The sequence below is a fragment of the Microcebus murinus genome, chromosome 6 (assembly GCF_040939455.1).
Source record: "Microcebus murinus isolate Inina chromosome 6, M.murinus_Inina_mat1.0, whole genome shotgun sequence".
In the NCBI taxonomy this organism is placed as follows: Eukaryota; Metazoa; Chordata; class Mammalia; order Primates; family Cheirogaleidae; genus Microcebus; species Microcebus murinus.
In genome coordinates this window covers 15665627-15690982 of record NC_134109.1, presented here as the reverse complement: position 1 = coordinate 15690982, position 25356 = coordinate 15665627, and the positions used below count along the sequence as shown (strand labels likewise).

General features: G+C 44.6%; 1 protein-coding gene and 1 non-coding gene across 3 annotated transcripts in view; one reads left to right on the top strand and one right to left on the bottom strand.

Annotated features, from left to right (window-relative positions):
- KCNK10 (potassium two pore domain channel subfamily K member 10) overlaps positions 1-15408 on the bottom strand; it is a 128750-nt gene extending 113342 nt beyond the window's left edge. The window contains exon 1 of one of the 2 annotated variants that reach the window (XM_012773999.2): positions 14803-15408. In XM_012773999.2, the coding sequence (XP_012629453.2) occupies positions 14803-14842 (40 nt within the window). In that variant the 5' untranslated portion in view covers positions 14843-15408. Of the gene's footprint in view, positions 1-11111; positions 11613-14802 lie in introns of those variants that run through there. The other variant, XM_012773998.3, reaches the window with a different exon arrangement.
- Positions 15409-17165: 1757 nt separating this feature from the next.
- Positions 17166-17272, top strand: LOC142871814 (small nucleolar RNA U13). Its single transcript, XR_012919996.1, has one exon. It is a non-coding gene; the product is annotated as a small nucleolar RNA U13 (small nucleolar RNA).
- The last annotated feature ends 8084 nt before the right edge of the window (positions 17273-25356 follow it).

The following is a 25356-nucleotide window of genomic DNA, read 5'->3' as shown; positions in this document are numbered from 1 at the left end:
TCTATGATTCCTACAAGAAAACACAGTCAACCCAGGTAAGGCCAGCTCCCAGCACTGTGCCTGTCACATAGGAGGTAACCTGCATAAACATTTGCTGAATCAATCATTTGATTTCCGAGTGGTTTAAATAAGCTTTAGAACAGAAATCTGATTGTGTCATCCTCCCACTTCACACCATTCGAGGCCTTCCCATATTCTCTGGAAAAACAAAACTCCTTAATACGACCTGCTTTACCCTGCATAATCTGACCACCTCCCACCTCCCCACCCCCAGGCACCAGGCCCCACCTCGCTATCCAGCCAGTACCAAAATCCACATCACCTGACTGAGACCAGGGCTTTTCTGTTTGTTTAGGACTCATCCAAAAATCTCAACATCTCAACCAGACCGTGAGCACAAGAGTGTTACGAGAAATATTGGGTCATGATCCTCCACCGTTATGTACAGCTGCAATTAAATCTAGAGTATGTACACTACATGACTTATGACCCATTTTGCATAGTAAAAATGGGAAAACTGGGGAAATTATGTGCATGTGGCTTATTCTGCATCATAATGAATCTATCGTGGATCCAGGAATTGAAAATGGGGCCTCAGAACACATAGAGTTAGCTGGATGTTAAAATCACTGGTGCAGAAACTATTGTCAGTCGCTGTGTTCAGCGGGGTGGGGGTGGGGAATGGAGGGATGGGGGGAATTTCTGGATGAAAGAGTAGAGAGGGAAACAGCAGAACCAGAAAGTGTACAATAGCAAAATTGGCATCCTATACTTCCCCCTTCCCCTTGGTGACTTTGGTTACTATGGTTACTGACGCCATGAGCACTGGCTGCCTAACGCGACTGGGGCTCTAGGCAACTCCATTCAACCCCACTCTCACCCTGTCCCAGACCCTGTCTTTGCTGTTTTGTGTGAGAAGTGACATATTCAACAATGCCCAGCTCCTGATCGTTCTCGAGCCCACGGTGCTACTCAAAAGAAACCCTATTCACTCTCCTCTGCCCAGAGCACAGAAGCTCAAAAACTTTCTGCAGAACATATTATTAATAAACCTCAGGAATAAGCCGGGCATGTCATGTTTGGAAACATGGGAACCTCTGAGGCATCGCATGCATCCTGCTTCCTGGAAATCACTTTCTCAAGAATGTACAGAAAAAGCAACAAGATTGTCAAAAAAAAAAAAAATGTTTACTTGAAATATGACAAGGAGTGCTAACAGTCCTCCCTCCACCAGCGGCTTCTGGCTGTGAGTGCCCGACACCCCCAGGCACACTGTCCCTGCCATCTCGGCGGCATTCCGACTTGCGTTTCAGCCACACCACACCGCAGACGTGTGGCCCGCAGGCATTGCAGAAACAGACCAGACATGCACCAGACACCCATTCCCTGGCACTTCTACTGCCTGGAGGCCATCCTAGGTTTTTTCTGGCTTTATCCATAGAGGTTGGGTTTTCAATCACTGAATCTGTAAAAGAAGGGAGGTTGTAAAGAGAAGTTGGGCTATGAGTTTTCACATTCAGCCTCTGGGTTTCACAGTGAGAAATAACAGGGTAAATCGTGGGGCGGGGTTTTTTGTTAATGTTTTACAGATTTACACATAGCAGAGTGCCCACATAAGACAGGCTCAATAGATGCTTTTTGTGTTTGAATAATACAAAAAGTTCAGACTGATTGGTACACTGGGATCTATTAAAAGCCCATACATTCATATTTTAGTTAAATCATCATCATGCTGTCTGTCTTTCTAGAATAATGTTTCAAGCGGTGGGTGAAAGAAAGGGTAAAAATGAAGTTAAATAAATCACGGCTCTGTGGTTAAGTGGAAAATCCAGGCTTAGACTAAATTAAACAGATTTCTGTAACGCAGGTACAAGGTAGAGGTGAGAACTCAGTTAAGTCGGACAGACCCGGGTTCAAGTTGTGGCACCAACTAGGTGACTCTTGGCAAGTTACTTAAGCTCTATAGGCCTCAGCCTCCTCATTCAGAAGGCAGAGTTAATAATTTCACCTGTTTCCTTGGATTTTAAAGAGGATTATATGAGCTAATGACTATAAAGCACTTAGCCTAGCACTTAACACATGTTCAATAAATAATAGGGGAAAAAATTAAAATACTTCAGTGATTTTAAAATATGCCCTCAAATTCTTCGACACTCTGGCTTTCCAAGTAAGCTTCATCACCCTCACTCCTCCCCAGATGTGGGCTAACTTTATGACTCCATGAGCTAGAAAGTGGGCCCTCACCAGACACCAAATCTACTGTCACCTTGATCTTGGACTTCCCAGCCGCAGGAACAGTGAGAAATAAGTTTCTGTTGTTTGTAAGCTACCTAGTTTATGGTATGTTGTTACAGCAGCCCAAATGGACTAAGACACACAGCTAATAAAATTAGCAGAACAGTAACTCACACAAGTATTGTGAAACCAAACCATGTTCTTTCACTGATCTTTTCTCTGGTTGAACAGGTTTTTGTTGTTGTTGTTGTTGTTGTTGTTGTTAAACCTAGACTAAGAATACTGGAAGCCTAAGAGAGTCCCAGAAGGGCTCTGCTACGGGAGACCCTCCCAGATGATCTAGATGGTAAACCAGATGCTTCTCAAGAGGCTGATCTGGAGCCTGCCCTGACTTCAAAAGTTGACCCCTACAACAATGATAACAGCATAATGCAGGTACCTCTCCTGCGGCCCTTAGGATGCTCCAGCACTCTTCTAAGAGCTTTGCATGGATCACTTTATTTAATGCACATAACAAACCAAGGAAGTGCTGGCTGTAATTATCTCTGTCTTACAGATGAGGAGAGCAAGTCCCAGAGAAATGAAGCAACTCGCCCAAATCAGCCACTAGTAAATGATGTAGCTCAAATTAGGACCTAGGCTATCTAAGACTATCAGGGAAGGAAGGGTCCTTAACAATCAACAACCCAACTCCCTCCTTTCTGTAGTGAACAGCAGAGCCAGCCCTAGAACCCAAGTCTTCCTACCCTAAGCTCCTATAAGGTACAGAGGGCAACATTTTGCCCAGGGTCTTATTCAATGACTATAACATACATTTTATCTCCTATCAGGTTATTGTAAGAATGTATATGCTGAACCAGATCTACCATAACTGCTTCCCTTATGGCCTCAAATTCCACCATGAAAAATGAATGCCTTTGGTTAAATTAACCTTCTCCACCAGTACAATCCAGGAGAATTGAACCCAGGTTAGTCCATAGTTAAAAATGGGTAACAACAGACTGTCCCCAAACTGCAGAGAAAAAAAAAATAAGTTAATAAATAGGATCTTTTCCTCTCTAAGCTTTTTCTCCCATCCATTTTTCTTAAGCATTTGGTGCCTGACTTCTTGTCTCATATGACAAAGTGAGTGAATGTTTAGTTGTCAAATATTTTATCACACCAGATACCAAGCATCTCTATTCTGCCTGTCAGGCTCCTATGACATTAAATTTAATAAGTTATACTATTTATCTTTATTCTGCTAAAATATTTGGTGTGTTACTATTTGGGGGATCTCCAGGTCTGCTAGTACATAAGAAACTGATTTCCTGGCAGTGAAACTGTTACTAGCTCTCCTATCAGGATTGCAAAGGTCACTGTGACTTAAAGGTTCTCTATCACCTGAGCAAATCTTCATTGTCTCTTTAAGCATCTCTTTTTACACTGCAAATACCATCAACTCCCTACATTGGGTAGTTGAGTGGGGGGTGGAGGAAGGATCCTTTGCAGAAGAGATAGCAATTGAAAGCAGAACTCTGCAGGAACTGGGCTGGGGAGTGCACAATGGAAGTGAAAAAAAAGTTCCTCATGATTCCCTGGTTTACGTAGGACAGCAAATCTGGTGTGTTCCTTTCCAATTCTACATTTTTCCGCCCTTTTACTCTGATTCAAAGTTACCTCCATGGGAAAAGGAAGTGATGAGACCTGAAGTTAAAAACTAGAATCTCCTGAAATCCTACCCAGCCCCCAAAACCCACCTCCACCACCTCAAGTGCCCCTCCCTCCCCACCTCCTCAGCAGTGAGAATGGCAAAGGAAGAGAACTCAATTCCTCTCCTGACCTCCACCCTCCCTAGCCAATGGTTACCCGCTCCCTCCAACTTTAGATGGAGGATTAGAAAGTCAGGTTTCAGTTTCAATTCATAGTACTCAATCCCAGACACTCGTGAGGAAGAAAAAATATCTCAAACTGTGTCTGCAAACCACAAAGAAATGTTCTAGAGAGTACATATGAGGTCTTTATTTCCCCATTCTGGGTGATGGGAATGAGCCTGACACAGATAAACTGTAAAGTCCTCAGTGAGAGTAACCCTAGGACCAGAATCCAGAATGTGAGGTCCCTTTCACCTCCACGATTCCTACGGAGAGACATCAGCCAGGTGGGTGTAACCAACACAGCGACTGCACTCCTAGGGCCACGTTTAGGTAGATTCTGTAACCAAGCCATGCAGAGCTGAGCCCCTAACTGATTCTAACCTTATCTGGGTCACCCAGTAAGTTCCCTTTACAACAGGAAAAGGCTGTCACCTTCATTCACCTTTCTCCTTCAGCCAAGGGAGCTGTCCAAACTGAAACCTCCTAATTGGCTACCAGTAAAATGGCTTCTTTCTGTTTTACCATTAAACTCTTTCTCTAATTTCCTGTGGACTAAGGTAAAAAGAAATCCACCAGCTCACTGTGCCTATGTTAAATATACTTCAAACCATATCTCAGTTGTGGTTGAAGTTTTCCCACTGGGGGCAAGGCTATATGGTATTTTTTAAATGCATCTGATTTAAGGTGAGGTTCCATAAGAGCCAAAGCACAGGCATGTTGGAAAGGGGATGGAATAGCAAAGTCAACCTGTCCAGTCTTAATTCTCCCCAGTGATCACTGGGATTGGCAACAGCACAACGAAGCTCCTTAGACACTGCTGGAAAGGAACCCTGAACCAAATCTTGGCCCAGACAATCTTTGGAACATCATTTCTCTGTACTTTCTAGGATAATTGCAGTGATTTGGGCACATTATTAATCCCATTTGGAATGCTTATCTCCTGAAAGTTGACTATTAAATCAAAAACAAATTATTTTCTTTCCAGAAAATCGAAACTATGCAAATGTGTGTTTGGAAACATGTTAACAAAGATAGCACTTAAGCAACCTAGCAAGTTCAATATATGAGGCTCCCATTCATAAGAGACCTAAATCTCCTTTTAGCCAGGACAGCAGAAGTGGGACCCAAGGGTCTTCATCAGACTTCACAGGATAACATTAGTATCAGCCTGTGCAACTAAGTACAACCTACTGAAAACAGCCTTCAACTAAAGATTCACTGATCAACAGAGAGACTACTTCCTCTAAATCTCTCGGAGAAAGCTTTGAATACACTTTTGGGTATGAAAGAATGGAAGAAGAGTGTGGAACGGACAAAGACCATGGAAGAAAGAAAAGCCTAAAGGAAACTGCCCTGGATGTACACATCAAAAGGACTCGGTGGGCCCCAGCTCTGCCTGTTTGCAGCTTTGTGCCCCCAAATAAATCACTTATCCTTTCTACCTCTTAGTTTACACATCAGTTAATCTAAGATTCTGATATCTACAAAAATAGGGTTGTTTAAAGAACAAATGAGATCATTTGTAAAAAGCGTTCTGTAAACTGAAAGGTGCTGTACACACAAGGTATGGGCCTCTCTGGAAGGCTGTATTAAAGTGTGCACTAAAAGCGTAGCTTTAAAAACAACCTGGCTCCAGTTTCTACAGCTTTGCTTCTTTCTTAAATGGATTAAAGTACCTAGAAATAGCCACACTCCAATGCCTAATATGAGCCAAAGTATTCATTGCACACTGACCACCTGTGTTGGGCTAGATCTGTCCACCGACCCACACCCACCCCAGTCCCATGCAGCCTACTCTTTTCTGGTGGAAGATAAGAAAAGAAGGAAAACAATCCACCAGAGGCTTTAGAGGGCTGGCAGCCTGCAAGGCAGTGGGAATATTACTGTCCTTTCTGATACCCCACTCCCTAGGGATATCCCTCCCTTTTTTCTTATTTGTACTTTGCCATTTGTAGCTTACAGGAGTCCTGGAATTTCTGCAATGCATAAAGCCTTCAACCCTCTCCAATCCATCCTGCCAACCACCCATTCATTCAGTGAAGTGTTACTGAGCGTCTACTGTGTGCCAGGCACTTCCCGGGCCACTGGGAGTACGACAATGAACAAGACAGAGAAAGTCAAGAAGCTCACGTGCTAGTGAAGGAGGATGGCATCAACTGTGACCCATGAGTAAGTAAGACGGTTTCAGATCCTGGCAAATACCAAGAAGGCAACTGAGCAGTAGACATAATAGAAAGAGACACAGTGGGCAAAGATGGGACAGGGAAGCTCTTGTTAACAGGAGGACATTTGCGCTGAGATTCTAATGATGGAAGGAAGCCAGCCATGTGAACATACATTACAAGCAGGGAAAACTGCAAGTGCAAAAGCCCTGAGACAGGAACAAGTGTGATCTATTTGAGAAACAAAAGGAAGCCAACTGGCCCAAAGGTCTGATCAAGGGGGCAAGTGCCAGAGACAAAGTCGAAGAGGTAGACAAAGGCAATGTCAATGGCCCCTTTCCACATGGGAGGAAAGTGAAGCCCAGAGAAGCCACATGAGCAGCCCAAAGTGGCACAGCTAATTATTGCTACAGCTGGTTGTAAAACATAATTCTTTTGCCCCCACATCCGGAGTTTTTTACACCATATTGATCTGCTTGTCTCTAGTCAGGGAATTACTGTTTGCTGACCTTGTTGGTTTTTTTAAAGCTCTTGATGTACATAAGCAAGAAGCAAATACCAATTTTAAGCAAAAAAATCACCAACAAGTGATCCTGGTGGTTTAAAATGCACATAAATTCTGCAATGAAAGCTAAGACTTCATGCCAATCTACTTTTGTGTAGGTCTTACACAAACAGTACCTCTCTTTGTTGAAGGTTCTGCTCTATGAGTATGGAAGAAAGCCATAGCTCACCAGAGACTAATCATTTTACACTTAGGTCTTATTTTTTCACCTACACCTCTTGACAGTGCTTTGCTTAATTCACCCAAGTGCAATCAAAACCAATCTATTCTCAAACCACCTTCATTTTGTGCTATTAAACTGTCAGGTAAATGAGGCTGTAAGCAAAACATCATAATTACAACTTCCTTCCACGACTCATGAGCACCTCCACCTACAGGTTCAAGTCTGTTGACAGCCAAATCCTACAGTCTGCGTAATGGGAACTGTCCCTCCACTTTTCCCTTAGAATCCTGGGTTCCCCTTCCTCTTGGCCCTGCTAACCACACTTGGTCCATGTAAACCTGAACCTCCAGGACAGAAACAAACTGTTTCCAGTGGCCAGTGCCTCGTCAACTACACATAGACATAAAGACGTTATTGGCTAGATGGATTAGTGGAGAAAGGAAGGACTAAGGAAAAGCTGAATCACTGCCTCGCTCCTATTTCTCCTTCCTCCCCTCCACTTTTCTGTCATTCTGTCTTCTGATTCTTCTTCCTCCTCATCCTCTGTCTTCTCCTTTTTCTCCTCCCAACAAGCTTCTCCAGTCCCTGGACTTTGGAAATCTCACCAGTAGGAGCCAGAGGTCCCAATAACTTAAAAGACACAGATGAGTTGAGTGTTGAAGAGCCCGGATTCTAGTCCTGTCCTACCACCTACTAGCTATGCAATGTTGAGCAAGTTACTCAACCTCTTTGTTCCGCAGTTCCCTCATCTGTAGAATTAGGATAATGTCTCCCTCCTGAGATTTTTTTTGAAGATTAATTTATTATAAAATATTTTGCAGAGATTAATATACCTAAAGCATTAGACCAGTACCTGACACATAATTCTATACAAATGTGAGATATGCCACCGTCCCTCCCTACCCTCCTCCTGCCTCCACTCCCTGGCTAGGAAAGGCTAGTGTCACCCCCACCTTCAGGAATAACTAACTGTGCATAAAGTCACAACCTCACTGGAAGGCAGCTCAGTGGTGTTGATATCATGATGGCAATCAAGTGCCAAATGGGACAATAACACTTATACCATCAGATAAGTACTGTGAAAATAATTACCTGAAATAATGTACAATTAAACACCTGGCATGCAATGATTGCTCGTTAAATGCTGTTATTTTTATTAAAATCTTTTCATTTTTAGCACCACTGGAGGTAACGGTAGATGCTATTTGCACACTTTTCCCCTCACTGTGTCAGGCTGTAAAATGTGTAAAATTCACCTGTGCTTCTCACTGTGACACAAATATATAGAATGATGATCATTCTACATATATATGAAGAGCCAAGCCCAGCTCACAAAATCAGTCGCACAGCACTGCCTCTCTACCAGAGTTCTTTGAAGTCCCTGGCCCCACCGTTTAGACAGCTGCCCACTTGACACACCCTTGGATGCCTCAGGGACATCTCCCACTCAACAAGCCCTTGACTGAACTCAGGAGCTTTTCCTCAAGGCTAGTCCTGCCCTGGCTGCCGTCCCATTCATTCCAACCCTTCCACCACACTGTCCAGCACAGCTCCCTGCTCCGTCCACTACTCCTTGCCCACAGCAAGCACCCTGGCCCAGGCCACCACTGTATCTGGACCCTCATGTCCTCAACAGCCACGTATCACCTGTTTTGAAACTTAGTTCAGATCATGTTGCTCCTCAGCTTGAAACTCTTCAGTGGCTTCAGATAAAGACCACATTCCTCCTCCCACCCCACGACACTACCCCACTTCCAGCAGCACAGGGGCTTTGGGTCCACCCTGTGGATCCCCCAGTCACATCTCAAAACACAAGCTCTGAGGAGAGAGAGGAACACTCCTACACTTCTGGTGGGACTGCAAACTAGTTCAACCTCTGTGGAAAGCAATATGGAGATACCTTAAAGCGATACAAGTGAATCTACCATTTGATCCAGCAATCCCATTGCTGGGCATCTACCCAAAAGATCCAATGACACTCTACAAAAAAGACACCTGCACTCGAATGTTTATAGCAGCACAATTCATAATTGCAAGGCTGTGGAAACAGCCCAAGTGCCCATCAATCCAAGAATGGATTAATAAAATGTGGTATATGTATACCGTGGAGTACTATTCAGCTCTAAGAAACAATGGTGACATAGCACATCTTATATTTTCCTGGTTAGAGCTGGAACCCATACTATTAAGTGAAATTTCCCAAGAATGGAAAAACAAGCACCACACATACTCACCAGCAAATTGGTATTAACTGAACAGCACCTAAGTAGTCACATAGGTACTACAGTAATAGGATATTGGGCAGGTGGGAGGGGGGAGGGGGGTGGGTATATGCATATATAATGAGGGAGATGTGCACCATCTGGGGATGGTCATGCTGGAGACTCAGACTTGTGGGGAGACAGGGGCAAATGGGCATTTATTGAAACCTTAAAATCTGTACCCCCATAATATGTCGAAATAATAAAAAAAAAAACAACACAAGCTCCCTTGCTCTGTACTCTAGCCCTGGGAACCTCCTTTCTGTTCCTCAAATACACATGCTCCTTCTGCCTCAGGACCTTTGCACTGGCTGTTGCCTCTTCTGCAACAGTTCCCCTCCTCCTTCCACACCTAACACCTACATGGGCCTAAGTTCCCTCACCTCCTGAGGGAAGACTTCCCTGACTGCCCACCTTCCTTAGTACCTGTCTATCTCTTCTACCAGACACTTTCTTAAAACTCTGATGCTCTCCTTCGGAGACTATGCATAAACTTCTAATTATGCACTCGTCCATGCAATGATTGATTTAGGTCTGTCTCCCTCACGGTAAACTTCGAGAAGGCAGAGCTTTTTTCTGTCCTGTTCTGACTGTGTCTCCAGTGCTTAGGATAGAGCTTGGTATACAGTAGGTATTCGATACATATATTTTGCAGGGATCTCTCCTCCACCAAAAGCCAAGGCACACTTCCATATTTCCAGAGATTTTTAAAAAAATTTTAAAAAAAACAAATAGAAGATTGGGTTGCAACTAAGATGTCACAGCTTCAGTGTTTAAAAAATGCAATACCTCTTCACTCACTCTCCAACAGCCAGTCAATTCATAGGACCTTAACAAATAAGCATGTTTCTTCATTCCAGTTTGGATAAAAAGAAGAAAAGCGTTCACAAAGAACATTAAACACACACACCTCGAATAAACGAATTTCAACCGTAATACACACAGAGGCGTTGCCTAGCCAGACTTGCCTTCAGATGAGCTGAGAGCAATGCTAAAGAGCATTCTTGTCACAACCGGACAAGCGGTTTCAACTTGTTCTGCTCCCATACTGATCACTCATGAGGAGCCTTAACATCTGTATGCTAATGACAGACACGGTGGCCGACGCTAGGCACACACAAATCTGTCTTAATCACTCCCTTTTGCGCCAAGGGGAAACACGATCCAACATTCATAAAAGCGTGTAAACCGCACCGCTTCTCGGGCGGGCACCCTGCGTGCCCCTCCTGAGACCTTGCTGGCCCCACCCTTCTCGCAAACCACCCCTCCTCCCCTTTCTGCTCCAACCTAAGCCTAACTAGCTGCCAGGTTTGGTAAAAAGACTGAGCGAAGACTCACTCGGGAGGCCCCATGGGCTCCATTATTCTGCATGCCCTACGAGAAGGGCCACCCCCAGGGACGGCTGCTGCAGATGGAACCCCACTTGCTGCCAGGAAACCTTTTGCCACTGAGGACACCCCGGGCATGCGGCGCAGCTCCAGGTCCAGGGGGAGGCACCCCACCCATCTAACAGAGAGACAAAGATCACCAGAAACAAAGGACACACACACACACACACACACTAGCACATTCAAAGTCAAAAGCAAACACCGATATGGTGTGATTTTAAGCCAAACAGCCAGTTTGGTCTATTTAAATAGATTTTTGCAGCAATCCAGGAGGGACAATGATTATGTGATAATGACGGGCACTATCTGGGTTCGGAGCCCACGCTGCCTCCGCCCTCCTCCCGCCCGCGCTGCCGCTCCCAGGCGCGCTTCCCAGCCTCAGGACACTCGGAGCCAGGAGCAGGAGTGCTTCCACTCTCGCAAGCGCGCACACGCCGGAGATGGAGGCAGGGCAGGGCGGCCAAAAGTAGCAAATACCAACCTTTAGGATCCCAGTTCACCTGTTTTCTTGGCGTCTCGATTGGAAATTTCATTGCTCCGTTGCCCAGAAGGGGAGGAAATGAAAAGAATCAAAATAATAATAAAGTCCGCAAGCTTTACACGCCTTGGTACAGCAGTCCAACAAAACAATTTCCAAGGATGGGGGAGCCTTGGACTGGCTCGTGGAGGAACAACAGAGGAAGACAGGTGGGAAAATACTGGCTTGGGAGAGGACTGGGGACAGCCTGGGTGTTTGCACCAGTTGAGGGGTGGCCGGCCGCGGCCCCGTGGGTAAAAAGGAAAAGTAAGAACGGCGAGGGGCGGATGAAAGGATGGAGAAGGAAAGCTTGGGAAGATGGAAGAGCCAAGCTGCTTCCCAAAGCGAAGCCGGCAGGTTGGAGGCTGAGCAGCGGGAAGGCCGGGGCTGGGAGAAGCCCACTGCAGTGTCACTCCGGCCCCGAAGGCGTGTGCGCACACACTCCCGTACACACACTCGCACACACACTCCGGGCGCGCGCTCGGGCGGGCACGTCAGCCTCGCTCGGGCGCGCAGAGCGCACACGCCCCACCCCGGCCGCGACTCCTCGCCCGCGGTGACGCCCCCCACTCCCCGCTCCCCGAAAGCCATTGGACGTAGGGGTGGCGCGGCGCCCGGGGAGCGCGCTGCGAGGGCGACCCGCCCCACCGCGCGCCGCAGACGCCGCGCCACGGCTGGAGGGCGCGGGGCGCGCAGTGGACCGAGGCGCCCGGCCGGGAACCGCGCTGAGACCCCGGCGCCGGGCCCCCCGGCAGCGGGCGGCCGCGGACTTGCCCGCGGGGCGGCGGGAGGCGGCGGGTGCGGCGTCAGGAGAGCCGCGGCGGGCGGGGGAGCGAGCGGCGGGCGCGCCGCTACTTACTGGCTCGGCCGGCCGGCGGGCGGGCGTGGAGGCGGCCGCGGCGCGCTCGCTGGAGTTGCAGCCGGAGACACGCTTGGCTGCCTGGAAGGCGCTGCAGGAGGCGGAGGAAGGGCCGCTGCGGCCCCGCCGCAGACCTCAGCCTCGGAGGGTCACCTCTTCTCACCTCTCCCACCCTGGGGATCCCCCTCCCCTTCTTTTCTCACTTCATTTTTCCCCTCCTGTCTCTTCCCGCGCCTGGTTCTCCCGCCGGAGCCCCGAACCCACGTCCCCGCCGCACTCCGAGGAGGCTGGTGCCAGCCATGAGCCTTTTGTTCTGGGACCGCTCCGCGTCGCCTGCGCTCTCTCCGCCCGGGGAAGCCTCGCTCCCCAGGCGCGGCTTGGTCCCTTCCCCAGCTACCTGCAGCCCGACTGGGGCGGCAGATCCGAGGCTGGAAAGAGGGCTGGAGAGAGGCGCGGCGGCCCCGGAGGACAGCGGAGTTGCCAAGACCCGGCAGTTTCGGGAGTCGGCCGCCCGGGAGCCCGGAGACGCAGCAGGGGCGGGTGCGAAGGGACCCCAGCCATGTTCCCAGAAAGAGGCTAAACCTGGAGCATTCTCCTCATCCCCCACTCCTCAGCGCCCCTGACTGAAACCCCACAGGGTTTTGTGGAAGGGGCCTCAGCCTCCTGAAATGCCAGGTGGTGCTGAGGTGCTCTTGAAGGGGTCACTGCAAGTGTCAACGTGAATGATGCTGACAAATTCCTTCGGATGCCTAGCAACGGAGCGTTGCGTGTAGTAGATGCTCAAGAAATATTTAATAAATGAAGGCATGAATTGCATATGGCAATGTTGGATAGGAAGTAGTTTAAGTCCGTCCTCTGGCATACAGATAAGGTTACTAAAATTTATTGTTCATTCGACATATATATTGGGACCTTTCTATGTCCATCACTGCGCTAAGTGCTGGCCACAAGACAGGGAACAAGATAGACATGGCCTATCTGTTTGTGGCCAAATTAGATTGTTATTGCCTTTACTTATAAAATAGCAAGCGACTGCCCAGCTCATTTCCAAGCCTGCCAGCTGTGGGCTTAAAACCCTACACCAGCAGTTGATCTCTGATTTACATGTCACTCTAGGGCTCCTTGCGGCTTCTGGGGAGCCCTGTGTCAGCAGCATCTTTCTCACCATCCATCCCCCACTGTGACATCCAGGTTTCTGAGTCCCAGGACAAGATCCACAGAGGTCCACTGCGGTCTGTGGGGAGGGTTGGTAAGTGCTCTGTCACTGACCCTACAGGCAGCCCAGGCTGGAGCCCCGAGTTCTCTGCAGACCCCCTTTCAGGAAAAACCGGTGCCAGTCTAATTGGCAGGTTCCCCAGATGCTTCAGAACCGCCTTCTTAGACTCTGTTTCCACACTTTGCCTTCCACTACTAGATGAAAACTGAAAGGATGATGAGACAAACAAGGAATCTCTACTTCTCCCAGCCATGCCCTCAGGGACATCAGCATGTATGTAAATTCTGTTCTCAAGTCCAAAGGGAACTGCTGCCAAGCTCCTTAAAAAAGGCTTGCAACCCTTGCTCTATCCTCTCTCTCCTCCTTAACTGTTCACAGGCAGTTGGAGTCCAGCCCAGTCACTGCAATACAATGTTTTTACCTGCATCAGAGTCAGCAAGGGGTGTCAGCAGAGAAAGATGCCCTTTCTCCTGAATCCTCTGAGGATGGGGAGGCAAGATTGACATTTATTGAATGCCCCCTTCACTTCTCATATCCCTCTCCATTCATTTTCCCTGCATCACTTTGGGGAAGCTCTAACTGGCCTCCTTTTACAGATGAGAAGATCAAGGCTCGGAGAGATAAACACTCCCAAGGTCACAGCACAGTAGATTCAAACCAGAGTTTGCGAGACCCAAAGGCCCACGTTCTCTATGCCAGAACCTTGTAGACTCATCTGGCCCCTAGAACACATGAATCTGGCCCTGACGCTATCAGATGGGTTGTTTTGGGTAATGAAGAGCTAAATATTATGTTATCTAAGACTCCAGCCTCTCTTCCTTTGAATTGGGCTATCCTTGCTTTCCAGGGTCTCTACATCAGGGAATTAGTTCACTGTCCAAGGAAAATTCCTGTGGCAAAAAAAAAAAAAAAAAAAAAATGCAGCCTTAGGATGCATCAGTCTTCAGACAATCAACAAACATTTATTGAGCATCCCTGGCATGCAAGACAGGTTGTCGATCCTCATTAGAAGTTATTTTGGTCCCTGGGTAGCCAAGGACCTTCTCCAGAATGGCATGAGCAGGACATCACTGCGGGGCTGGGGAGGTTTGGGGTAGAGTGGGGTAGGGGGAGCAGGGCCAGGGTCTAGTGCTCCTGGTCTGGGTTACAGACTGGCGCTAGTCACTGGCCTTTATGATCATCCCTCTGCTAAATCACTGGGTGCCTTGCCCCCTTCCCTTTTCCCACCACCAACGCCTGGGGATTTCTCTCACCTCTACTTCCATTCTCCCTTCTTAGGATGTGGACAAAGACAACTCAGTGGGCACAGGGGAAAAAAAAAAATCCGCCAAAAATAAAGAAGTAAATAAATACCAGCACCCTCTCCGCCAAAGTGCCTGAAATCAAATCCAACTCCTCCTCAACTGCGTATTTGGCACAGACCATACGAGTGCTCAGGGGTTGCGGGCTGGGGTGGAGGGGTGGAGGGGAAGACCCCTTCCTAAGAAAACTTAGCACATTAACCCTTTGGGTTACTGCAACCCCCTTCCATCACCTTCAATTCTGCCCTTTGGTTATTTACAGACTGGATTTCCACTTACCCAAAGAAGGAAAGAAGTGGTCTGTGCAGAGAAAAACCATCCACGAGCGACGCCGCGCCGAGCGGTTCCCTGACCCTCGGGGCCGCGGCAACTTCCATAGCTATTGCTTCGGGCGGGTTAAGTCTGGTGGAAAGAGGCCGCCTGGCGTCCCTGCGGCAGGAAAACAAAGCATCGTGGCGCAAAGTCTCCCCGCACTCGCCGTCCCCCACCGGGAGCCCGGGGCTGGCTGCGGCCGGCCGCGTGCCGGGGGCATCCGGCGGCAAAGCGCCACTGCCGGCCGCTGCCCGGGTCTCCGCGGCTCAGAACCTGCCGGGCCCGGGCGCGGCGACGGTGGCCGTGCCGCGTGGCCCGGCGAGGGCAGGCTGGGGAAGCCCGAAAACCCCAGTCATCCCTGGCCGCGAAGTTTCCCGAGTTGGCTGGCTCCCGGACCCCTCCCCACGCTGCAGCCCGGGCCGGCCGTGAGAGCCCAGGGGTGCTGCCTGGCGCGCGGGGCGTCTCGGGGTGGCTGGCGAGGAACAGCCCAGCCAGAGGAGAGTCCAACACGGATTCCGGGGTGAGGCAGGAGAATTTCCTGGGACAGCAAATCGCAGGGAGTGATGATGCAGCTCGGGGAATCCTGCTTAGTGCCGCTTCTGCAAACAGAAGGCGGGGCTGGGGGGCTGGGGGGGGCGGGGAGTGGAACTGATTAGAATCTACTTTGAATTCACGACTATCAGAATGAATTCATTAACCTGCCTTGGATTGTTTCCCTTTGGTTTCGTCGTTCTTCCCTGAAGTCCAGAAGAGACCCAATCTTCTATCTTTTCCCCACCCCTGAGACACCTCCAAGTCCTCTTCTCAAAAGAACTGCAGTCAGGTTTCGGTGTCATTTTGTGAAGATACCCCCCACCCCACCCCAACACACACACCCCCTGAGTATGTATACCCACTCCGTGGTGAAACTGTTAGGGTTATACATAGACGTTCACTTTAATGTCTCCTACCAGAAATGTTTTCTTTCCCCAGAAGAGTTTCCACATTGTTCTCAGCATCTAACCACTCCTACATTTGTCTTCTTGTCCCAACCAGCATCTGCACAAACACACCCTTAAATATACGTTGCTCTAATCTTGGGCTTTGCTTTTGGCTTGGAAAAAACTGGAGACGCATCAGCAGTGAAAGGGCAGAGAGGGTGTCATGTATCATACTCCTGGAAACATAAAGCCGGGCTGCTCAGTAACAAACTCTGTGCGTAAATCCTGCAGATTTATTCTGATGACTCAAACCTCTGATTGGGAATTAATGAGCACAATATACTATGGACTCCAAAGAAGGTGTAATTAAAGTGTCAGGCTGATGAACATGTTTCATAACCAGGAGCAAGCTTCACCCTCTTCCCTTGTAAGTTTCTCTATTTTAAATCTCAGCCCTTAAGAAAGTATTTTTTAAGCTCCTCTAAGGCATTGTGCCAAGTATCTTAGCAAAAATATGCAGAGCTGTAATCCTGCTTCTTTTATAAAACAAGTTTTTCTGTGGCATATTTATTTATTTCTATTTGTGAAAATGTCCTTGATTTGTTGATGTAGCAAGCAAATTTCAACCCTGATTGCTATGCGGAAAAACAGAAGATAATCTGCTTTGCAATGAACTCTATAGTTCAATTACATACAAGGCAACATGCTCTATATGAAAAAATTGCTAACTGAACTACAAGGCATTAAATACTGAAAAAATTAACAGTTTATTATAATTGATTTTATTTAACCATCTAGGAAGTTCGCAGCCGACAGCAGTTTCAGTGCAATTTCAGGTACATTTGAGAATTCAGGAATCTCCGTGGAGCTGTTAGTGTATCGAACCTTGTAGGTGAAATACATGCATACTTTTGATATAGCACATGTGACGGGATCTCTCTAAAATTGACTTCATGGGTTTCATTCTCAGCAGACTGACCCGGGCCACTGATGTTAGTGCATATTCTCTGTTTACAATAAATTCATGACCATCAGAAGATAACCAATATCAATTTGACATACATGGCATCAGGGCCATCACGGCCATCACATGTTTTCTTCTCTCCATCCATTATGTTTTTAGGAAATTCTACTTTGCTTCCCCAGGAACCTCAGGATTTTCTCAGCAGCCCCACAGGCATGGCAGCTACCACAGCCCCTCCTCAAAGCTGTCCCTTCCCATCTCCAGCCGTAAAACAAGTTTTAAGCTGACTCCCTCTCTCTGAGTTACCCCCAAACTGTAACCCCAGGTAATTTTTCTTTAAGCTAGAGCTAGGATATTTTTGTTTTTCCCTTCAACATTTTATTTTGAAAATTTTCAAACACACAGAAAGGTTACAGTTGTTTGGTTAAAAAAACCAGTGCCGCGGGATGCTTTTGTAGTTCATTTAAGTATCATGATTGGGTTTTCACGAGCATGGGTCAAATGAGGCCTCACTCAAATCTTGTTATAGCGTTGGCACATTACTCATTTGACATGAGAAAAGAAAGAGGATGAAAAAAGCCAATGCTTATGGTTTGTGTCCATCCAAAATTAATGTCGAAACTTAATCCCCAAAGCAGTAGTATTAAGAGGTGGGGCCTTTAGGAGATGATTAGTTCATGTAGACTCCACCCTTATGAACTAGTGCCTTCATAAAAGGGCTTGAGGGAGGGAGTTTGTCTCTTTTTGCCCTTCTGCTGTGTGAGGATGAAGCAAGAAGGCACTATCTTGGAAGCAGAGAGCAGGACTAACCAGACACCAAATTTGCTGGTGCCTTGATCTTGGACTTTCCAGCCTCCATAACTGTGAGATGTAAATGTCTACTATTTATGAAATACCGAGTCCAGGGGTGGGGAACCTGCAGCCTGGGGGCTGCATGTGGCCTTCTGGATCCTTGAGTGCAGCCTTTTGACTGAATCTAAATTTTACAGAACAAATCCTAGTCTAAGACATTTTGGAATAGAAGAAGATAACCAGGATGCAATCAAAGATCACATTTGGTTGTTATGTCTATTTAATGTATTTTATTCTAGAAAAGTCCTTCCATCTTTTTTTTTTTAATGACATTGATGTGTTGCTATCTGGTAACACTTAATGTCATGATATACCTAGAGATAAGTTGAGTCAATAAGGAAAAAATTACTTCCTGACCATAAAAGTTCATTAAAATAACTTACCACCTTCTATGTAACTCAGCATCTGTGCCAGTACCCACAGACTAGAAGGCAGCTGTATCCCACTCATGCAAGTTTCCCTTCTCCTTCCTTAGCTTTACTCAAAGAAGTTATCTCTGTTTCTTATCCCCTAAAAGGCCATCTTTCAGAGACGGATGAGTGTTTTCACATATACGCACCAACTCGACAGGCACATATGGTATTTTACTGAATTTAAAAACAAGAACTCAGCGAGGTCACACACCATAATGAATGAGCTCTGATTTTCATGTCATTCTAGGAAGGTTTTAATTTGAACCAAAAATGAAGGCACATAGAAGACATGCGTGCTCTCAGTAACCTACTTATTAATATTGATGAGCAAGTCTTATTCTCAGTCTTTCAGCTTAGCAGAGTTTAAAATTCTTTAGAGGGACCTACTGTCTGGGTATAATAAGAGATGTTTCTCCCAGAGAGCCCATGAAAGGCTTGGAATATTCTGACCCGTAGGAAAGGCTTTGTTCAGTAGGGGCTAGGACATGGCCTCAGCACCCAATGGGAATGTTTGAAACATATTCATTTTTATTTTTGCTGCTTTTAAAGCTGCTATTTGGTTGAAAACGATTGGAGCAAATGTAATGTTAGAACTTTCCTCTCCTATAGCTAAGTCAGCTAATTGTTTGCTGAATCATGGAACCAAATTTGAAAGAGGTTATTTCAAGATTCCTGGTTCAGTTTTCCACTTCTAAACAGGATTCTATACAGAATATATGACCATCCAAGATTTCTAAAAATATCTAGTGAAAGCAATCTCAAAGCCTTTGTTGATAGGCTTCCAAAATTTAAGAACCTTTGGTGAGGTAAAAATCTTTTCTTACTTCCAGTCTAAATCTCTTCCTTCTGTAGGTTTTCCAATACTCAAATGAAGATGAAGGGCAACAGAACCTTTCCAATAATTTTATCTATTGGAGATTATATTGTCTCATGTCCTTTTCTACATGTTGAATAACTCTTTTTACCCTGTTATCAATACGTACAGACATTCAGTCAACTCACACTTTTCCTAAAATATATTTTGCACTACAAGTTGCAGAAAAGAAACTCAAAATCTCTCTAAGCCTACCTGAGTTTCTGTATTTATAAAATAAAGATCAGTAATAACTACAAAGTATTTGGATAACTTATGCACATTTTAGCCAGCCATCCTTTTCAGTAGGGAGTACTGTACAACTAAGCAAGTGAATCATGCTAAGCTTCATTCAGTGTCCTCATTTATAAAATGAGGTATTAAATATCTGACTGATTCTGCCTACAGTGTTGCTATAAGGAGACAATAGATGTGAAAGTGCTTTGTAAATTGCACAAGGAATCACAGATTAAAGGGATCATCCTTCGGATTTCTTGCTCCATAAGATTGTTCTTACTCTCTACCAGGCACATAGCAACCACTTTTTAAGATCATCCCATTTATTTTTCATAACAATCCTAGAAGATTGGTATTATTATCACCCTGATTTCATTTCAAATAATGCTAGGCGTGTATCAGGCACATAAGGAGGACATTGGAGCTTGGAGAAGCTAGTGCTTGTCCAACCAAGTAAACATAGCTCATTGGAGATGGAAGTAGACATCAAACCAGAGCTGTCTGACTGATATCTGAGACCCACTAATCTCTAAGTCAAATTGCCATTCCCAATGCAGAATGGATTATATGAAGTTTTGACCTCTGGAATGGGGTCAATTCCACTGGAAGTTGTAGTTGAAACTGTCTCAACCCTTTTCCCTTCTCACTGTCATCTCCCCATCTGTAGGGTACTATCCTCTTATATTATTCTCCCCATCCGGGTATGCTCTCTGAGAGAACTAATGCCTAAAGACAATGCTCTTTCCATCCCAGAGGTATTTGCATTTCAACAGCAGGTGAACCTTCAAGCCAAAGTAGTCAAAAATAAATCTCATGCCATCAGGTATTGTCAAACAAATAAAAGAAGCATGGGAAAGAGGTGAGTGGGGAAGGAGGTGGGAAAACCTTTGTTACATTCCTGAAATCACACCAAGCATGTGGTCATCTTGAAGTATTTACTCAGATATGCAGTTTTGTTGGAATTATTAATACTTTGACTTTTGCCCAGTTCTCCATGACGACATCACATTGCTTGGCCTACTCTACTCTTTTAGTGGTCGATTAATAAAGCTGAGTATAGAAAGAGAATCTTCTTCCAGTTTATATAGTGCTCCTATATTTAGATTCTAATACTATAGTTTTAATAGCCATATAATATTACTGATACACATCGAAATATTGATCCACTCAGACCTGCAAAAGAATTTCATCAGGAATCAAAGTTAAGTTGAAAACCGTAATTTCTAGAAGTCTTATTCTATCTTTTATGAAAAATATTAATAATTCTTTTTCATTTCTTTCCAAATTTAGGTCGTTATTTTTCAAGAAGAGTTTCAGAAGAACCATGTCCTCAGGTTCCAAAGAGTTGTAAGTGGCCATAATCTTCAGTTAGAAGAACCCAACAATTTTAGAAAACTTCCATCAATTATTGGCCCCTATCATAGTAAAATCTCGGCTAATCAGAACTCACCCAATTAAATCAGCTTACAGCAATGTTTTGAAAGGGAATCAAATACTGCAAGCCTAAATGGCCACAGCTAGCCTAATGGCAATGAGAGAAAGGGGCCCCTTCAAGTGGGAAGAGCACCATGGCACTGGCCTGACTTGCCCACAGTGCTTTTGTTCATGACAAAAGACGTCCCTTGCGAGGGGAGGAGTGGTGGGGACAGACAGAAAGGACAAGATGATACCAGGAAGCACAGCAGCGTGTCCAGAACTTTTATTAAATTTCAGACCACACTCACCCCTTCAGCCTGGTGCTGTATATAACGCACAAACTAAGCAACTGTGTATCTGGCCCTTTACATAAAATTTACAGATAGATACAATGAGTGGGAGTATGTGATGAATTCCTATCATTCAAGGTCAATTTTTGGAAAAAAAATATTTAAGTACTTTATATCATACATGAATTCAAATTAAGTTTAGATTAATTCTGAGGGAGAAAATATATTATTGTTTGTCATTTCTGAACATTTTCAGCATCTCATTTTCCTAAGTGCTATTTTTCTCAGTTGGAAAAAGATCAAAATATTATAGCTCCGCAACATCATAATCATGTTCTTTCTTGAAATCATAACATTAAGCCACCATTGCTTTTGAGCCATGAATGATAAAAATAATAAATTTAATTCTAAAATATTAGGAAAATCCATACTCTGACTCTGAGCAGCTAGATAACTTGCCATTTTATTAAGGAAGCTGCTGAGAAGATGTAAAGCTCATACATTTGTAGTAATGATATGTTTTGTTCTACTCTATTCCTAGAAGATAGTATCATCTATTATTTTTCTCTTTGGTGCTAGGAATTTAAATTATAATACAGAAACACTGGATATAGGGTATTTTTCTTAGCATATAGATTTTTTTTTTTTTTTACAGGTGGGTCTATGTTGCCCAGGCTGGAGTACAGTGGCTATTTACAGGCACGATCATAAACAGCCTCCAACTCCAGGCCTCAAGTGATCCTCCCATCTCAGCCTTCCGAGTAGCTGAAACTATAGGTACACACGACCAGGCATGACTGTGGCATATAGAATTTTAAAAGCTGACGTCAGAGATCTCATCTATTAGATTTTATATTTAAAAGAGAATAACCTGGAATTAGTGCATTTATCCGTTCTCTTGCCCTTTCTCCATGGAAAGCTAGAGGACCTTAAACACTGTTTGTAATACAGTGATCCCTAGTCTATCAAACAGAGATGCAGTTGCTTTAAAAATTCAGAGCTTAGGCCAGGCGAGGTGGCTCACACCTGTTATCCTAGCATTCTGGGAGGGGCCAAGGCGGGAGGTCAGGAGTTTGAAACCAGCCTGAGCAAGAGCGAGACCCCCGTCTCTACTATAAATAGAAAGAAATTAATTGGCCAACTAATATATATAGAAAAAATTAGCCGGACATGGTGGCACATGCCTGTAGTCCCAGCTACTCGGGAGGTTGAGGCAGGAGGATTGCTTAAGCCCAGGAATTTGAGGTTGCTGTGAGCTAGGCTGATGCCACGGCACTCACTCTAGCCTGGGCAACAGAGTTAGACTCTGTCTCAAAAAAAAAAAAAAGAATTAGAGCTTACCCAGTGAGAAAACTGAATCATAGATTGTAATCATTGGAAGGGACTGTAGAGTGCTGGGAGCTTTCTACACGTGCTGGGAGCTTTCCAAACTTCCTGGTGACAAGATGCAGATTCCCAGATCCAAATACATTCTCTGAGATCCTGGTTCAGTGTATCTAAAGTGGGGGCTGGGACTTATTTCCTGAACAAGATTCTCAGGTGATGCTTTCATGAAAAACCTGGGAACCTCTGATGAACTGGACCCTTTTCTTGTGCATATACAGTGAGGTCCTGAGAGGCAAGGTGACTTTCCTGAGGCCAATCGGCTGGCCCATGAGAGTTGAGACTGGAACAGCAATATTCCGACTGGCCTCAAGTCTTCATAAAATGAACTGACATATTTGAGAAATATTGTCAACCATGGCGGATTAGTGAAAAAGCAAAGTTACATAATCAGAAATTTCGATTATCCGACACTCCTAGTTTCAGGTGCATTCTTGTTAGTCAAGCATTTATGACACCCTCATCCTTTATTTGTTGAACTCACTCCTCCACTTTTTCTCTGATTGGCTCCCAAAGCCTGCTTGCATATGGCTTTATGGGCTCCCCTTGGGAACTTTGGGTTTATCATCACCTCTGTCTTCCTCACGCCTCCTGGCCAATGCTCTTCTCCCTCCTTAAACCTCATAGTAAACCAGACACATCTCCCTTGATTCATGTTGCACCACTGAGTGCACCAAATACCATTCACTTTATCATCCATTCACTTTATTGCTCTATTTCCCTGTTCCTTTGTGTTTAACTTTAGTGCATGCTTGTTTATATTGAACTTTAAGTTTTTCACATGTGACACAGCTATCCTAGGGTGGAAAAACCACTGTGATAGAGACTGGAACTACCAATTTCTAGTCTCAGCTCTGCCACTAATAAGCTGTGTGAATTTGAGCAAGTCACTCCACCTTTCTGAGCTTTTGTTGTTCAATGGAAGTGTTAAACTCAGAGATTCTGCATCTTTTCTATGTGTCTTCTCCATCTCTGTAAGGAAGGAATCATGTTTTCTGATTTATTTTCCTCTTTGCACTGGGCCTATTTCATAAAGCTACATAGAATGCTCACTTAATAAATGCTGACACTTCCTTCTTAGTCTAGTTTGGCTTCCCCCATTACAGATGGTGCATGAACCACATGCCTGATCTCACTGACCTTTGATTTTGGTGAATACTAGATTTTTTTAGTAGCACAAACTATGTGCTTTTTCAATATCACCATTCATCCTTATGAAATCACGTCCTATTCCTTGGCCCTCTGCACTTACTGTTAAAACAAAACATTATTTCCCTGTGTCCCTTTTATCTTACAGATTATTTTTCACTTTAAGTACAGTACTATTGTTTTTGCATTTATCAGGTCGTACTATTTATTTTTATTCCTGATGACCTGGTCTGATCACCTCTTTCTTTAGAATGTCTATTTGCAGCTAAGTCTCTTCAGCTGTGGTTTGGGTCATGTTGGCTTATGTTTTTGAGTTTGTTTAGAAGATACTTGGTCTCATAATTATAACCATAATCACATTTATTTGTTTTGATTGATTTATTTAGAAAAATAGCTCTTTTTATTCCAGAATATTATGGGGGTACAAACATTTAGGTTACATGAATTGCTTATGTACAGATTGAGTCAAAGTTATAAGTGTGTCCATCACCCAGGAAAAACAGCTCTTAAAACATATGGCCCTATATCACATATAAAATTGCTCTATTCCATCATTTGATCCATATTCAAGTGGATTAACTTTAGATAAACACAAGAGGAAGTAAGACCTATGGAAGGATAATGTCTGTTGAATGAATAAATCACTCCAAGTTCAAAATAAAATGCGAAATTGTAAAACAAAAATAATGTGAGATTTCAGGACCTTGGACAGTTAGAAGTACTCTGGCTGTAAGCCCTGGTATTGCCTCATAAGCAAATCTGTGGCACATTTTAAAATCTACAGTACTCTATCACATGATGCTTTGAAATAGCCTGCTGTTATTTTTTTTCAGATGAAGCAAAATAAAATTGCCTGTTCAAAAATAATGTAGAGAATGAGGATTTTCCTATACTTTTCTCTGACCTTCTTTCTAAAATAACAGGAAAATGTATTGCTAAATATTCTGATACATCAAGTTACTTGAACTCCAAGCTGGAACTTACACAGGATCAAAACCCCAGATGGTGGCATGTGCAAATTGTTGGTCCCCATTCTGAAACTTAGATTTTAAGTCTGGCAACTCTTGTTCGATTCCTCAAATGTATTTTCAGAAAATAGAAGCAAAAAGCTCTTAAAACTGATCATGGAGGATTTTCTGTGACTCACATTTTACAAGAAAAAAAATTAAGACTTCTCTAATGAGGGCTATAAAGCCCAGGATGTATGCTCAGATATGCGAGAGGGAACAGCTTCAAGGGGCTGATGAAACTGTGCTCCACGTCATGGTGGTGAGATTGCTGCGGTTGGCATTGAGTGGCTTTCACAAACACTTCCTTAACTAGTTTGCTATTTCTTTTTATTTTAAGTGTAAGCAAACACTTTCAATTACACAATTATGAAGAACTACAGGTGAGCAATATTAGGGAAAAAATCAAGTTCAACCTCACTGCCACCTAAGAAATGCAAATTGAACAATAGGATGCTGTCTTTTATCTCTCAGGTTGGCACAGATTAAAAAGATTGCCAGCAATGTGGGGGAAATGGGCTCTTTCATGCATGAAAGAGCAGAGAGGTGAGAATGCAGATTGGCAAAAGTCCTTGGGAGGGCAATTTAGAATCAAAAAGGCTGAAAAATAATGATAAATCTGTACATGTAATTACATGAAAACATATCCTCAGTTCATTGTTAAGTGGAAAAAACAAGTTACCAAGTTATAGTCATATATTTATGATAGTTAAACATACATTCTGAAAGGACTTCCACCAAAATATCATTGCCTGAGATGGTGGGATGGCAGAGTAAATACTTACATTTTATCTACACGTTTCCTAATGTATCTGTATCCAACATGAATTACTGTTTCCATCATGAATTACTATTTCCATTTCAAAAACAGTAATTTACCCAATTATCAATATAATTCTAGTGGTAAAGACTGTCTGGTTTCTCCCTTTCTGGAGTCTACATTTGCTGGAGTTGGCTTTGGCATGTTCAAGGTACTGAAGGGAAACCAGTGGGTCTGGACAGTTGTGGGCAAGAAAGGGGCTGACCCCAGACAAGTG